At 50.4% G+C, this 16,759-nt stretch overlaps 1 protein-coding gene across 1 annotated transcript in view; it reads left to right on the top strand.

Moving 5' to 3' along the window:
- The first annotated feature begins 10,537 nt into the window (after window positions 1–10,537).
- Window positions 10,538–16,759, top strand: part of Trpc3 (transient receptor potential cation channel subfamily C member 3) — a 57,868-nt gene continuing 51,646 nt past the window's right edge. Inside the window, exon 1 of the mRNA XM_046458485.2 lies at window positions 10,538–10,759. Coding sequence (XP_046314441.1) covers window positions 10,578–10,759 — 182 coding nt within the window. The 5' untranslated portion in view covers window positions 10,538–10,577. The remainder of the gene's footprint in view (window positions 10,760–16,759) is intronic.

Here is a 16,759-nt window from a genome sequence, read left to right as displayed (position 1 = left end):
AGAACAGAAGACCTCCTCTCTGAGGAAGTCCCAGCTCTCTCAGGACCACAACTGCAGTCCCTTCAATGTAACCAGATGTTGCTTTGCCAGGACACACAGACTCTCAAGGCTCAGAGATGCTTTTTAGATGGATGCACTCAAGCAACACCCAGGTCCCTGTCATCAGCATCGCTCAGCCCTGCTGCCCTTCACCAGCGTGCTCGGTACCTCTGCAGCAAAATCATGTTCTGAAGGAAGTTCAGTTCTTCAAGGATTTATTATAAAATGAGGTGGGTATGCTGCTCAGCAGAAGCAAAAGCAAATTGCAGAGCGATTAGTGTAGCATAGCTCCGTGCTTATGTTTAAAAGCAGCATAACACCCTATTCTTGGCTAACATCTCTAACAAACAGTTCTAAAGAATGTACTAGGTACTAGGCACTGCCCATGATTCACGGGTAATTCATTTAACCACAGGCACTAATGCCACTACCAGCTCAGGAATAAGGAAGCTGAGACCCAGAAAGGACATGTAATTCCCCCCCCCAAACCAAAAAATGTTAAGGAGTAGGACTCAAATTCTGACTAAGTAGCCTGGCTCCGGCATCTGTGCTCTTGAACACGTTAAACTGCCTATTAAATATACACATATATCCCTGAAACCTATGCTCCAAACTCTTTGACTATAGTTATTTTTGAGGAAGTGGGCAGGAGGGGGGGCAGAAGGTGAAAGGATTATTAGTGTTATGGTTTGGATGTGAGGTGTCCCCCCAATGCTCATGTGTGAGATATGCAAGAAGGTTCATGAGAGTCTTAATCCAGTCAGCAAACCAGTCACCTGATGGGATTAACTGGGTGGTGGCTGAAGGCAGGTGGGGTGTGGCTGGAGGAGGTGGGCACTGGGGGTGAGCCTTTGGGATTTGTATTTTGTATCTGGCCAGCGGAGTCTCTCCCTGCTCTCTGATCATCATGTGAGCTGCTTCCCTCCACCACACTTTTCTACCCTCATGGTCTGCCTCATCTGGAGCCCGAGGAATGGAGCCGGCCTTTTATGTCCTGAGACCTCTGAAACCGTGAGCCCCGAAGTAAACTTCTCCTCCTCGCCAATTGTTCTGGCTGGGTCCTTTAGGCACAGCAGCGAGAAAGCTGGCTGAAATGATGAGCTCTTCCTTTGGCTGTTTAACTTCTGGTCACTGGGACAGACCCACTGATGTAGGTTTCGGTTTTTGTTTCACCTGGATTTGATTTTGCTCCATTAAAAAAAGAAAAAAGAAATTGCGGTGTGGTTCTAAATTGCATCAGGTTTGTGCCCCAGGTACAGTGGTGGCGTCATTTAAAAGGCTCACTGGTGGTGATGAACTTGCCTCCAGGGGGACACTGCAGGGAGAAGATTTTTGAGAAGGATGAAGATTTGGCAGGCAGACGTTTAGGGAGGGCACATAATTGGTGCTCAATAACAGTTTTGCATGAATGGGTTCTGGGCAGAGGGATTGCATAAACAAACTCTGAAAGGAAAGGTAGCAGCAGATGAGGCCCGAGACATAGGCAAGGCCAGACCACCCAAGATCTGATGGGTGAAGTCAAGGGCATTATCTAGAGGTGGCTTGGGGTTTTTAAAGGGGAGGCACACCCTGCCCTCTGTCTGGACCTGTTTCAGATTCCCAGGGCATCATCCCACAGGTGTGTATCCACACTAATCAGTAAGGAACAGTAGGAAAAGTAGCTGCTGCTGCTAATGATGGTGGTGGTGATTTGAGATCAAGTCTGTGGCCTCCATCAATTCAGTCTCACGTGCTACACCAGACGTACATTGTCTGTGTTTTAGTCAGCTTTCGTGTTGCTGTGATCGAAAGACCTAGAGAACAACTTGGAGAAGAAAAGTGTATGTGGCTCCTGCTTTCAGATGTGCAGCCCAGGGTGGGCGGAGTCCACAGCTCTAGGTCTGAGGTGAGGCCACACACGGAGGCAGAGGGACGAGGCAGAGAAGCAGGTCAGGCAGGGCCACTAGGAAGCAAGAGAGCTCTGCTCACCAGGGACAGAACACGTACCCCAAAGGCATGCCCAGTGAGCTGCTTCCTATCTTCCTTCAGTCACCACCCAGCTAATCCATACTGGTGATCAATCCACTGATCAGGAAGCTCGTAACCCCAGCAGTTCACCTCTGAACCTTCTTGCATTGTCTCACGCATGAGCTTTTGGGGGACACCACATACCTAAACGGTAGCAGCCTGTATTTAAGATCCTCTCATTCATGGTCCCATCACTGTCTTGGGACCATGAATTTTTTTCTTGCTTTCGATGCAATTTTAAGGCTTGTAGCACATGTATGTAAACCAGGCTCTGGGAACAGATCTGATGCCACAGACAGAATCTTCTTACACACTCTCCCTGAAGCCATTCTAACTAGCCTGTTCCAGTTTCCCTTCTCCCAGTTCTGACGCCTAGATCCTCAGTGCACTCTTGCTGCTTGTGGTGAGCTCTTGTCCTTCCTCCTGAAGTCAATTTTTTTCTGGAGTTTGGGCTCCTGCTGAGTTTTCTCCAGAAGTGTCTTTGTTGATTTTCTTAATTCTTTTTTTTTAGTTGTAGTTGGATACCTTTATTTTATTTATTTATTTTTATGTGGTGCTGAGGATGGAACCCAGTGCCTTGCACGTGCTAGGCCAGTCCTCCACTGCTAAGCCACAACTCCGGCCCCCTTTGTTGATATTTCAATGCATTTGGCAACAGCCCACATAATATTTCTAGCCAAGGATGAGCTGTTTATTTTTAAATAAGGTATTATTGGAGGCATAGGCCCTTGAATGCATTTTTGGTAAAAGTCCACCTGTGATTCACTAAGCTGGCTGCACATGGAAATTGGAGGTGTTCGTGGTTTGGGAGCCTGCCATCTCCTCCATGGTGTGTGTGAAACCACTCTTTCCTCTGGGACTTCAGAATTGTAAGTGGCTGCTGAGCAGCCGAGTGGGCGAGAAGTCTTCATAAAACAAACGAACACCCTAAAGAATGAGTCCTTTCTGTTGTTCTGTGGCCAAGGAACCTCAATGAGAGAAACTTCCATGTACAAGAGCTGCTGGCTTCGTGCAGAATCCAAGTCTTTTGTAATCATTCCTGGCTCTGCAGAAAGCATCACCTTCCCAAGATGCCAACAAAGCCCACTAGACACGGCTCCTTTTCCAGGATAAATCACCTCTAGCCAAGATTCAAAGCTTTCCAATTTCCAGTTAGGCCACTCTGCTGTTTTGTAGTCAAAGCTAAAGATATTGCATGCAAAATTACATAACCTGTCTTCTTTTTGGTTTACAATGACATAGATCCTTATTAAGGGGCCTCTATCCCATCTTCAATGGGCATTCTAACTAGGTGATGTCCAAGGCCTGAATTTACACAGCAGGTTTTCAATAAGGGCTCAATTAATTATGGATTGAATTTGCTTCTCACCTCTGTGAATGGACTTTCCCAGTCCTTTAGACCCAGGTGCTGTTGGACAGCCGTGCTCTCCAGGAGTCCTTACAGGCTCATTTCAAGTCCCTTCAAGGGCTGATACCATCACCCAGAGAGGCAGCAGCCTTCTCCAGGACAGGAACCTCACAGATTGGACTCTGTTGAGGTGTAAGCCACATGAGGAAAACCTCTCCCAAGAAAGGATCTAATGCAATAAAAGATCCCTGGAGGCAAGTGCATGATGTTTTCAAAACTGTTTACAGAATGACAGTATCAATGTGCATATATGAAAATTTAACAGGGACAGTGCAGAGGATTCAAGCACTGCAAGGCGACCAGATTTCATGTCTCTTTAAATTATGTTGCAGTCCTGCACAGCTCATGATTTTGTGGACACTGTAACCCTTTCCTTTATCCCTGAAATTCTTAAAGACATTACAATTGTAATGTCACATGAAAAATAAATTGGGTTGCACATTTCTAAGTTATTTTGTGACTATCTTGTCACTTTGACTTTTAATCAAAATATGCATTAAAAAGAGTCCATGAGCATCCCAAATATTTCAATACATTTTAAAGGTAACTTATTCCAAGTAAATACAGGGAGAAGAAGAGACATTTTTTTTTATCTTTTTTGTTCTATTTTCTTTGTGCTTTGAATAAATGCTTTTGTCCAAAGTTGAGTTACAGGTGCAGGGAGTCACATTTGAAGATTGCCACGGGAAGATCAGTGTTAAAGTGAGACCCTGCCCCTTCCCTGTATTCATAACTAGCTAGACTGGCTCCAGCACCAGGCAGCTCCCATCTGTGGGCGGGGAGTAGATGCCTGTGCTTTCAAGCAAAGTAAAGGGAGATGAAGTGGTCATCTCTGACCTGGTGATGGAGACCAACAACTCTAGCCTAGCGCCAATGTGGAGCAATTCTAACCTTGGAGCAAAGCTACATTTGGAACAGAATAAATTCGACACAAATGGGCGGGTGAGCAGAAGAATGGAGAATCACACCTAATACTTTTAGTGTCTGTCTTTTTTTTTTTGAGGGGGGTGGTCTCATTAAGTTGCCCAGACTGGGCTTGAACCGCAATCCTCCTGCCTTGGTCTCCCCAGTGGTTAGGATTACAGGCAGCACCACCACATCCAGCTGAAGCACTAACCAGCGTTTTTAACATGCACTAAGTAGACTCGGCCTGGGTAGGATCAATAGCCTGACGTCAGCCACGGTGGCAGCACCAGGCCTGAAAGGCTGACCTGCTTCTGGACAGGTGGCTCATTGGACCATCTCTGCCAGTTTCCCATCTGCAAGTCATCGGAGGCTTTTTCTCCCTCAAGGAAGGACAAATATAACTTTGAGGAATATGCCTTTAAATAGTTTTTAGAAGCAGGTCAGCCTGGGTCATAGGGATTAGGATGAAGGAGAGTTGTTCTGAACTTTGCCAAAAATAAAGGCTGGGCAGATTTGGGTTCTGCAAGTTCACATACAACACACTGGAGAGGTGGGCGCCTGGGCTGTGCCCTGTGCGTCCCACTCCCCCACAGCCGGGGGGCCTGGAGTGAAGGGCTGGGGTCCCACTCTTCTGATTGCACTAAGAAGCAGGAGGCTCTGGTGGAGTCCAGGCCTTGCTGTGGGAGAGCAAAGACTGGTCTGGTGGACATTTCACATTTAAACAAACGTATCAACAAGTGTGCAGAGCAGGACGTGGGCATCAGAAAATTGATGAATAACGCACCAAGCTCCGTGGGAAAGTTATTACCACCCCTTGAAGAACCAAGTTTGCTCTTGGAGACTTCTGTCCTGGGGAGAGCTGTTAATTTTTTCATCTGTAAATTTAATAATTATCAAGAATGATGAAGGGCTGGGATTTACCCTTCTGTTTGCTAAGGATGTTGCCAGCCGCAGGCGAATGGGTGCTGGCTCAAGGCACAAAACTCCTGGGCCAGAGATCAAGGACGTGTGTTGTCATTTCAGTGGCAGTAGCAAGAGTCACAGCATTGTGCCTCTTCCTTGAGTCCCAGTTCCCACCGAGGGACATGAAGAGGGCCAGATGATACCCCACACACAGTGGGTTGCATTAGCAGAGAAGAATCCCAAGCTTAGGTAACCAGCAAGCAGGCCTGGCCGGTGCCCTGGAGAGCATTCTCTTTGTTAAACTGGACAGTGAGCTCATCAGCTCTTTGCTTCAGAGAAGGCCACCCTCTCCTGCTCCCAAGGGTGGCCCTATAAACATCCTTCAAAGTGTGCTCCAGGACAGAGGCAGCCATTGCCTGTGCTTTCAGGGTGCCTAGAAATGGGAGGTGCTGCTTGGAGAACTGTCTTCTAACAATGATGAATTCATCTCTGCTCGATGATGAGACGATACAAAGCCCCTAGCTCTGCCCCTTAGTCCGCGTGCCACTCCCTCCTTGGATAGGGAGGCTTTCTAGACAATGCCATCAGTGGATGTTGATGGGGCGGGATTCGGGCAAATTCGTAGGGGTCAGGATTGAAAGTTGCAGGCAGGGAGAAGCACAGAGAGCATCCTGCAGGGGGAGTCGCCCAGGCCCAGCTTACTGCTCGGCAGCTCCCCCCTCCCACCCCAAAGCTCCTTCCTTTCACTTCATTTAAACACACAGCGCGTCACTGTATTAAAGGGAAATTTATTGCAATTTTTGAAAAATGTAAATCCCTCAGAGCATGAAGGATTCCCAGCTTTCACAACGCGTGTGGATTTGTGTGAGATGGTTTTCCTGCAACAGACGGCAGTCACGACTGACAGGACAGAAAGGCAGTGTGGAGGGCAGACCTGGGAGAGCGGCTGGGGAACTCTCAACTAAGGTGCGCCCAGGAGCCCACCACCTGGAGGTGGGGGGGGCGGGACTGCAAGAAGGGAGGCAGGAGTGCTAAAGGGTCCGCGGGGCTGCTGTGTGCACAGCAGGGAAGGACGCGCTCTCCCTCCTTGCTTCTGGAGTGCTTCATTTCTCAAAAGTCTGCTCTTGCACTGGCCTCTGCCATTATCTCTTGTCACCTTCATTGAGCACTCGCTATATACAGCTTGATGAGTACACTGCTGTGACAAGGTCATACAAGACTTTTAGGAATTGCCTGGGACCTCCTTGGCCTGTGAACTGCAAAGCTCCCAGCCAGTGGGGAAGGCCGAAGCGAGGGAGCGACAGCTTGGCAGTGCTGTTGAGAGTGGCATCTAGAGGCCCCAGGGTGGAGCCCTGCTGCAGGACCCAGACTGCAGGCTTCTGTGATAGTTCTTGGGTTCACAGTATCCAACTGAAGGCAATTACAAGTTACATGGTGCCTACTGTATACAAAGCATAGTTTCAGGTGCTGTTAACACAGAACCTTATAGCAGCCAGAGGAAATAGCTACTATGGCTCTGTCCTCTTGCAGAAGAGGCTCAGAGGGGTTAAGTAGCTTCTTCACGGTCGCAGAACCTCTGAGCAGCAGAGAACGGATTCAATTCCAGGCCCTGGCTTACCGTATGAGTTCTTAGATACTGTCACTGAAACAGGTTTAAGCTAACTGTCCTGGAAATAGAACCGTCATTTATAGCTTATTTCTATGATACAGTAAATTTAGAGTTCCAAACTTCTGATTCATGAGGAAATTTTCAAAACACAAGTTTCAAGTTTGGAAGCTGTCTGGGACCTCCTTGGCCTGTAAGAACTGTAAGGATGAGGGACTGACAATTTATAGGACAATGTGAATTCTGTGTAAAGGCACTGGGGTGCTAACATGATACCTTTAGGGCCCTGTTTTGGGGATTCAACTGTTCTCATAATATGTAGCATTTCCTGTTCTATTAGTTACACTGCTAACATGATTAGCGATGTAAAGTTACTTTAAAAAAGCAAAGAAAAATCCATTTATAAGAGAACTTCTATTCCAAGGGAGGATAAAATGTGCACTATTGGGAACATCCTACCTGTTCCCAAGCTCTGGCTCCCTTGAGGATGTGCTCTGGAGAATCTTCAGGCTGACGTTCAAGAATTAACTGCGCAGCGGGGTCTCCTTGTGTGTCACAGAAGGCCCTGGGGAAAGGGAGGAAGAAGACAGAGGGGCTAAAGGAGAGAACAGGGAGCCCCCACAGTGTGCAAAACAGATTTTAAGGAAGGTACAGGATTTTCTTTGAATTTTAGGAAGACCATCTCTGCTGCTGGGTTTTTAAAAATCACTAATTTTATTTGGATTTCTCATAAAACTTATGCTTTGCTTATGCCTCAGTGGCTGCCTCTAGTTGAAAATAACCTGCATAAACAGCTGTATCTTTTGAATACTGAATACTGATTATTGTGTTCCCCCAAAGAAGGAGCAGATCTTGAATACATTACAGGCCAGCACTTTTCTCATGAGTACAGACGGCTACAGGCCTCTCACAAAAGGAGAAAACAAAACAGAAAAGTCCTGTCATTTCTCTAAGAGCCTACTTTCTTGTAGATTCCCTCTCCTTCATAGAGTGTGCTCCGGGACCACACTTAAGATAAAGAAGAACCAGACTCCGGGGCTGGAGCTGTGGCTCAGTGGCAGAGCATTAGCCTGGCATGCACAGCCCTGGGTTCGTCCCCAGCACTACCAAAAGGAAAAGAAAAAAAAGACAGACTCTGAAGGAGACCACAGCCTTGCTCAGGAGAGGTAGGCAGTGTTATGGGCTGGATCTTGTCAACACAAGACACATCCTGAAGTCCTCGTCCCCAGGGCCTCAGAATGTGATAGACAGCAGTTGCAGGCAGTGGTAACAAAAGTTAAATGGGTAATTGGTTGGTCCTAATCCAACATGAGGGGTGTCCCCATAAGAGGAGGAGACAAGCACAGGCACAGAGGGAAAGCTCCCAGATTGAGGGAAAATAAATTTCAGTTAGTTAAGCCACAGAGTCTCTTGATAGCCCCGGGACACCAACATGGCAGGTGTGAGAGTAAACTCTGGAGACTCCAGCAGCCCACAGAGCTATCCAGAGCCTCTACACAGGCCATGGGCTTGTCATGCAATTAGAAAGAACCTGCAGATTTCTTTAATTTCTTCAACAGCTTTTATTGATTTCCTGGACACCAAGCACTCCGCTAAATAGCAAGAACAAAAAAACGAGCCCCAAGTAGCTCAAAAGAAGTAAGAACCAAATCACCAGCAAGGAATTCACACTTCAGGGAAAGACAGGCATAAGAACTAACTTCAGTCTGCTGTGACCAAGGCTAACATGTGGTGTACGGAGAGGCGGGGGACTTCCCTGGGATGGAGGACGGCTGTCAGACTGGAAGCCACTTCTAAGCTAGGTTTTAAGGGAAAGAGCAGTGTGCCAGGTAGAAGGAGAAAGAGACATTCTGGTGTGGGAATTTCACAGACCATGGCAGGAAAAGCCACAGTTGTCAGGTGATGAATGAGACGTCCAGGGTTGCTGGCGTGGGAATGCACCCGTGGGAAGGTGGGAGCAGACACTGCAGAACTAGGGTCAGCCCCCAGGGGGCTGGGTATGCCAGATTTGGATTTTAACCTGAAAGTAGTGGGAAGTCTCCAGAGATTTTCATAGAGGCAAGTCATGATCAGACCTGCTGTGAGCAGAGTCTCTTGTATGGGGAGAGGCAAGTGGCAGGAGCCAGAGGCAGAGAGGACCACAGGGCACTAGGGTGTTGGGCAGTCTGCTTATAATTCAGAGGTGGGAGGAGGGGGTCTGGTGACCCTGTGAGGGGGCCTGTCCACTTGCTCCTGTTCTCCCTCAATCAGTTGTCTTAAGAAGTATCGTTGCTTCTTTAAACATAAACACTTGATGTCAATTTAACAGAAATGACTGGTATTTTGTTTACTTTTCAAGGATTAGACTCAAGGTAGCTACATTGCCTCGCTGGTGCTTTGCTTAAACTGGGAAGATCTGCTCCTCCAAGAAGCACAACCCAACTGGAGGCAGTCAAAAATGAGCGGATCTTGGGCTGGGCTTGTGGCTCAGTGGTAGAGCACTTGCCTAGCATGTGGGTTTGATTCTCAGCACCGCATGTAAATAAATACATAAAATAAAGGTCCCTCAACAACTAATAAAAATACTTTTTTAAAAAAATGAGCAGGTCTTATTTCGTCTCATCACAGCCCCTCTGGTGTTTCTGTGATTCTTCCAAGGTGGGCCTGTGGAAAGCTGGCTATTCGAGGCAATAGAACATCTTGGACAGTACACTGTCCAGGCCTGGCCTGTTGTCTCCCTGCTGGCCTACCTTTAGGGTTCGGGAGGGGAGCATCCACTTTCCTATTTGTAAAAGGAGCAGACCCGACCCCGGGTGTGTAGCTTAGGGGTAGAGCGCATGCATGCCGTGTTCTATTGCCAGCACCGCTGAGTAAATAGGGGAAAAGTGAAATAAAAGGAGAGGACCAGAGGCTCTCTCTGATTCCTGTTGACCAAAATTCTGTAACTCTTTCCTCCCAGAAGAATGAGCACTCTTGAATTTTGAAGGATTTTTTTTTTTTCAAAATTTAAAATGATTTAAAAATTTTCGTGATAAATATCTCTGGGAAAGTACTTAGTCTTGTTATATGAACGAAATTGTTACAGGTACAAAAGCATCACGCACGTTAGAGATAGTGCCAAGCTGTAGCACAGAGGCTCTCGGGAAGCTCTGCAGGTTGAACCTGCACAAGGCAGATCTGGGGCTGGAACTCCAAATGCGCCTGCGGGGAAGCCGAGGAGCGGGTGTGCTCCTCTCCACCTCGCGAGCCAACTTGCTCTGGGGGTGCACGGGAGCTCTGGCGGGGAGAGGAAGTTCTCCGAGACTCGGCTCCCCACCTGCTGGTCTGTCGGCTTCCTCTCCGGCGCTGTCTGAGGAACTGATCTTCCCCTCCTCCCCTCCCCTCCCTCCTCTCCCTGAGTAGCGCTCTGTCCTAGCAAGTGATGCTGTCGGAGGCAGGGGACGGGCGCGCAGGCGGCACCGCCGCGGCCGCGGGGCCGCAGCTCCTCTCCCGGCACCGGCGCGCGCTCCGCCCGGGCTTCCTCCTCGCGGCCACTGCGCGGCGGCTCCCGCGCTTGGATGGTGGGCGGCGGCGCGGCTCCGGCTCCCGCCTCTAGCCGCCAGGTCGCGGGCAGCGCTGCGCTCTTCCGCCGCCTTCCTGCCTCGGGCCGCGCGGGCTGCGGGAGCCGCTGCTGGCCGGGAGCGGCGCCGCCCGGAGGGCGCGCGGCGGAGGAGGCCCGCGGCCGGCGCGATGTCCACCAAGGTCAGGAAGTGCAAGGAGCAGGCGAGGGTGACCTTCCCCGCGCCGGAGGAGGAGGAGGGCGAGGACGAGGCAGCCGAGCCGCAGCGCCGCCGCCGGGGCTGGAGGGGCGTCAACGGGGGGCTGGAGCCGCGCAGCCACCGCGCGCCGCCCCGCTCCCCGGGGCCCGACCTGTGAGTACCGGCCCGCCGCGCCCCACGCACGGGAGGGCGGCGCCACGACGTGCGCGGCGGGGCGGGTGGATCCGGGCGACGGTGCCCCCGCCGACCCGGCCCCGCGCTCCCGCTCCGTCCCGCTCCGCGGAGGGACTGGGGTGCGGGGCGCCGAAGGAAGGCGCGGAACGGCCCCGCAGACGGACACTGATGGCAGACACGCGTCCAGCCAGCAGAGCCCGGCACGCGCGACTCCCCTAGACTGGGACCCTCGGAAGCAGACCCCGGGGTCCCCAGGCTTACCTGGGGAGGCCAAGGAAGGGCACGATGCGCACCGACCCTGGCCGCCCCAGCTCCCCCGCGGCGTCCCCGCGGGAGCCACCCTGGGAACTCGGGTCCCCTCCACCTCCCGCCGTCGGGGGGGGGGGCTCAAGTGGGGAGCTGGGAGGGGCGGTGCGGAACGGGGTGCTGGGTGCCCGCGGTCCCTGACTGCGTTCCTGGTGGGGTCCAGCTAGAACCGACGCCGCCGCGTGAGCCCGCGGAGGGAGGGGGCGCGCGGCCGCCCAGCCGCTTGGTGACAACTTGGGCTGCGGTTCCCACGGAGCTCAGGGTCCCCGACTGGTTTTCCTTTTCTTTTCTCTTTTTCCTCCCCGCCCCCGCACTCTCCTCCCCGGCTTTTTCCTTTTAACGAAGGAGCGGTCGGCGCTCGAATTTGAGAAGGAGCAACTTTTCTGAATCTCCAGCCATTAGTCTACGGCGAGGTGCATAAAGACAAAAGGGCTGTCGGATTTCGGGGTGAGATGCCCCTGCTTCTCTTCCCACGATCTGGGCTGTGCTGAAGGGCTCCTTGTCTTTTTTTAGGAAGCGGCACAGACTTAGGTAGAGCCTGGGGTCAGAGGAGGCTGCGGCCACCGACAGGCAGAGCCCTGGGGTTGGTTCCTGGGTGGGGACCGAGGCTCTGCAGCGCCCCCTGCCGCCCCCAGCTGTCCCTGCCGGGCAGAGACCTCGGGCCTCTGGGACTCACCCACTTGCTTGGCTGGACCAGAGCTGGTACCCAGCTGGCTTTGCCTGTAGGGACAAAGAAATCGGTGGCCGGGAGTAGACCCCATGGTGAGGGCGTTGCTGATGCGGATTAGAGTGGAGTGGAAATGGCCCAGGAAATGCAAGACAGGCCTGAATCCTGGGGACTAAGAGCCACAGCTGGCTTCCGTGCTCCCCTGAGGGGTTCAGACATTGTCCAGTTTTCTCTTTGCCAAATTATTTTGATAAACTTGCTCAGTTTCTTGATTCTTTAAAAATTCTTTCTTTCACCATAAATCCAGACAAAGTGGGACACCTGAATACTCTTATCAGGGAAAGTAGGGCGGAGTAGATTACTGTTCCCGCTTTTGAAGTTTGAGGTCAATTGCACAAAGCCCTGGAGCAAGGCTAGTTGGGGGCTGGCCATCTGAGGGCTAGTAGAACGCCTGAAACTGTTTACTGACTTTCCATAATCAGCAAGCCAGTACCCTGGTACCTGTTTCCCACAGGTCAAGGAGACTCGCTTACTGAATGTTTCTTCCTGTTTATTTGAAGCCTGCCACGTGGTGAATCAGAGACCAGCTCATAGCAGTATCTGCAGCAGCTTCACTCCTCATGTTCTATGAGTAGAACAAGGCCATGCTAATAAATGCTGTTTATGTGTCGCTGTTTAAAAATCAGCAGACAGCCCTAGCTGGGCCAGAGAGAGACGTGCAGCCTAGCAAAGCCCCACGGTTATTTCCAGCAGGCAGAGGAGCACAGCTGGGTTTAGAGTCCAGCAGGATGGGAAGATAGTGAGCCACCGCCACTGTTGTCAGGAGAGTTCCTCAGGGAAATCCTGTGGCCTGTTTCATTCTGGTGTTCCACTAGGGGATTTTAAATAGACTTAGGGACAAGAGTGTCATCTGCTGTGTCAGTAGCCAGCCTTTTGTTGTTGTTGTTGTCTTCTTTGATAGAACCATTTATCAGCCGTCAGTTCCAATCAAGGCTTCCTTCATCCCAGCTGTGTTCAAACCAGGACCAGGGTTTGCTGTCAGAGATTACTTCCTTCTAGAAGTTGTCGGGTTGTTAAGTATCTGATGAACTCCAAGCAGGCGTTTGAAGACCGTCCTCTTGGGTTTCAATTCAAAGACATTTCTTGTGTGTGTCCCTGTGCAAAGTGCAGGCTGCGGAGGCAGCACAGGGGACAGGGCCAGCTCTCCTCCACTGGGGGTTCAGAGTGTCCTGAGAGAGGTGGGCAGAGACGGAGCATGAGCAATCATGCTTTAAGTAGCACAACAGAAATGCTGGGCTAAACATTTTGAATTGGGACATTAATGTCGGGGGGCTTATGTGCCAGGAGGTGACAATGGGGAGCCATTGATAGTTTTAAGTCAGCAGCCATTTGATCAAAGCCACTCTGGGAGCAGGATGGGTACAAGTGGCCGGTGGCAGACAGGGAAGGAACACACTGAGGCTGAGATGGATCTGTTATAGTGCAGTGTTGATACGGGTGAAAAGCAGGGTCGTTGGCGGGGAGGATAGACACGCGTGTCTCTGAGGTTTACACTCTACTCCCCATGAAGGGTGCGAAGAGAAGGAGGTCCTAGAGGATCTGATGATGATTTTGACCTAGATAACTCAGACTGTTGATGTCACTGTTGAGAAGAAAGAGAAATGAGAGGGATCTGATTTTTCAGATAGTACTAATGGAAGTGTCAAGAAGAAGGTGGAAATGCAGGTTTAGAGCTTAGAGCACCTGGGAGTGTGTGGAGGGGTGGGGTGGCTGGGGTCGAGAGATTTCCCAGAGAGGAGCGTGAGGAGAGCAGCGGAGAGTGTGTGTGTGTGTGTGTGTGTGTGTGTGTGTGTGTGTGACTTTCTTTTAGAGGCAGGGACAGAGTTAACAAGCAAAGAACAGAGAAAAAGAGAAGGAGCAGGTCCTCTTAGCATGGGGCTGCCTAGAGAAGAGCCCCAGAGAGGAAGAGGGACCCCACGTTCATGGGAAGAGCCACCCTCGGGTGCTTCAGCACACGTGCACAAAGCCACTGGAGTTCTCAGCAGTATCAGCTCGAACAGGGGAGACTTCTAGGAAACAGAATTCTGCCTCATTTTTCTTCAGAGGAAGTACTGCCCCAAGTCAGCCATGGTACTGAAAGCAGGGGGTGTTCATGTCACCTCGGCTGCCGTGTGCACTCAGGTCTCAGCTCCTCAGCAGGGCTCACCCTGGCCGTGGTTCGCAGATGCAGAACTGGAACCAAGAAGTCATTTTCTGAGTTCCTTGGCAAATCAGCAATGGCTTCTGCGGCTCCACTCTGTGTGAACGGGGAGCCAAGGGGAGCACGCAGCGCCCTGTAACCTGGGACCCATGGGCTTTGTTGCTGGCCCTGGCCCTGTGGAAGGTTCCAGGCTGGCTGGCTGTGGCTGTGGTTTTGGGAACCGTGTTGTGTGGGTTAGTAAGGCATCAGATTGGAAGCCAGGCCTCCTCCCCCCCCCCGGACTAGGAGTTCAGTCTCCGAGGGACTGCCAAGTCTCCAGGGACTGGAATCCATGCTTGGGGACTGCAGTCGGATGGGTGTGGTGTTAAGGAGAAGGCCGCTGTCTCCGAGGTGAAGGTTTGATTTTCGAGAGCAGCACAGCATGGCTTTAGACTTGAGGCCTTTGATAATCTGCAAGCTCTCGTTACATGATCAGTTTTGTATCCTAGAGTAGCACGTTTACTAAGTAAACTGTGGAGAAGTCGTTTTTGTTGGTTTGTTTTATTTTGTGTGCTATCCAAGTAATACCCGGACATATTGTAGACGATCGTTTGGCCTCAAAGGCCTATAAGAGCACCAGCACCCAGCGGCTCCCGGGTCCTTCCCTCTCCTGGACGTCCACTCCATGTCCAACTCCTCCCTGTGCTGTTTAGATGTCGTCCGTAACCTCAGGAGACAGTTTTTGCTCGTGTGTTCCTCTTATCCTCTCAACATAGTTTGCCAGAATCTTTCTGGTTAATATCTGATTTGAGGTCTTCATTATTACAACCCTGTAACCATTGATCACTGCTAAGTAATACTCTAGAACTACCTTTCTTTTATAATTCCCTGTTTTTCTTGGAGTAGGGTCTGCCACATCTTGTCTCGGCTTCCGCAGCTTCTTTTCCTGGAGCCATCTCTTCTGCAGCTCTCTGACTTACTCTGTGTATGTTGAAATTTGTTCTCCTTCAGGAAGCTTTTAGAATTGTCTCTCATCAGTGTTGTTCTGAAGGTGTGCTTTGAGATGAGTCTTTTTTCATTACCTAAACTGGGTCCTGGCTAAATCCTTTCAATTTGGAGATTTTTGTTCTGATTTGATTATGGTTTTCATATATCATTTCTTATATTATTTTCTGACCACTACTTTTATGCTTCTCTCTAGAATACCTATTATCTGGATGTTGTATTTCCTAAACATCCCCTGATTTTGTATCTCCTCTCTCCTGCTTTCCAATACTTATCTTTTGTGTTCTTTCTGAAATATTTCCCTGAATTTCTTTCACTTTAGCATACACACACACACACACACACACACAGTCAGTGCGGGGAACTGAAACTAGGGCCTAGTGTGAACTGAACCCCGCCAGATTGGAAGTTTAATCTCTGTGCCTCTCTTAGGCTACAAGGATCCCTCTTTTTTTTCTTTTTTTTTTTTGGTAGCATTCTTTCTTGTGTCAGAGATGCAGTGTTTTTTAAATCCTGTTTCTTAGGGGAGGAGGGATTAGGAAATAATAAAGCCGGCGGTTGGTGTCTGCACATGGCCAGGGCTCCTCTGCTCTTGGCGCTGCCCACCCTAGGCTGGTCTCTCTCTCTGTGTCTGCAGAGCTCAGTGTCCTCTCTCCCCACAGGGTGCGGGAGGGTGTCCTGTGACCACACCCGTGGTGACCTAGGGCAGAGGGAAGGGTTCTTCCTGCTCCTCTGGAATTGTTTGCCTTGCATTTCTGCGCTGAGCAGGTGGTCGCCCGCTCCCTGTCCGGGTGCTCTCTGGGAGCCTCCCTCCCGCGCGGATGCGTCCTGTTCTCTTGTCTCCTTCTCCTCTCCATCTTCACATTGGGCTCATCTTGCTTCCTGGCATTCGTGCTGCTGTTCCTTGCTCTCTTGTCCTTGGGGGGGTCTGGAGAAGGCAAGGGATGTGAAAGGCCTTTATCCTATCATCCTGAAGCCAGCCAACTCTACGGTTGTGTTTTCTTCATTCAGGCCCTAACGATGGCAGTATTTTTGACAGAACTAAGATCCCAGATGGAGGGATATTCTCACAATGAGCTTATCAGGCAAATGGATTAGACAGCTGTCTAATGACCACAAGAAGGCTGCCTGTAGTCCCCACTTGCAGTCATCTCAGCACTATCGCTCTCCATTTAACTAGTACACAACATTTTGAAGAATAATAGAGTGTTTGAGTTGGAAATAGTTCATCAAGTTCAAGTCCAGTGCCTTATTTCACAAATTCATCAACTGGAGCTGATGGTTGACATGGGCTTCACAGCAGCCCCAGGCCCTCTGGGACCTCCAGATCCCAGGCTGTTCTGTGCATACTGTAGCCTCCACTGGGTTAAGTATTTCTTCCTCAAAACATTGCTAATGCAATTACTCCTAGGAGAAACAACACAGGAAACTATTAATTAGTATTAATTCATTTATGAGATTCAATTAAGTCATCGTGGCATTTGGCTGCTGACGGCTGAGCAGCTTGCAGAGCTTGTAAGAGGAATCGGGAGGGGAGAGGAGAAAAGGCTGTCTCAGGGCCACGCCGCCCTGCACTTCCCACGCTCCCTTTTCCTGGCCTTACCCAGGCCAAGGGATCCCCGTCCACGCCTGGCCCATCCTCTGCGGGCTGAGCTACAATTTTAGGAGTTTTCTCATTTCTGTGCTAGGATTGCAAACCTCTCTGAAGGTGTTCTTCACATGAAGCCGTTCCTGCCTAAAACACCCACGAGCCCACGGGCTCGGTTGACTTCGGGCAATAAGACCACAGGGAATGCAGAGGGAGGGAGAGAATGTCCCCTGA

The sequence above is a fragment of the Marmota monax genome, unplaced genomic scaffold (assembly GCF_021218885.2).
Source record: "Marmota monax isolate L192 unplaced genomic scaffold, Marmota_monax_Labrador192_F-V1.1 WCK01_AAM20220418_F8-fsc00378, whole genome shotgun sequence".
NCBI lineage: Eukaryota > Metazoa > Chordata > Mammalia > Rodentia > Sciuridae > Marmota > Marmota monax.
This window is presented reverse-complemented; position numbering and strand designations above follow the sequence as displayed.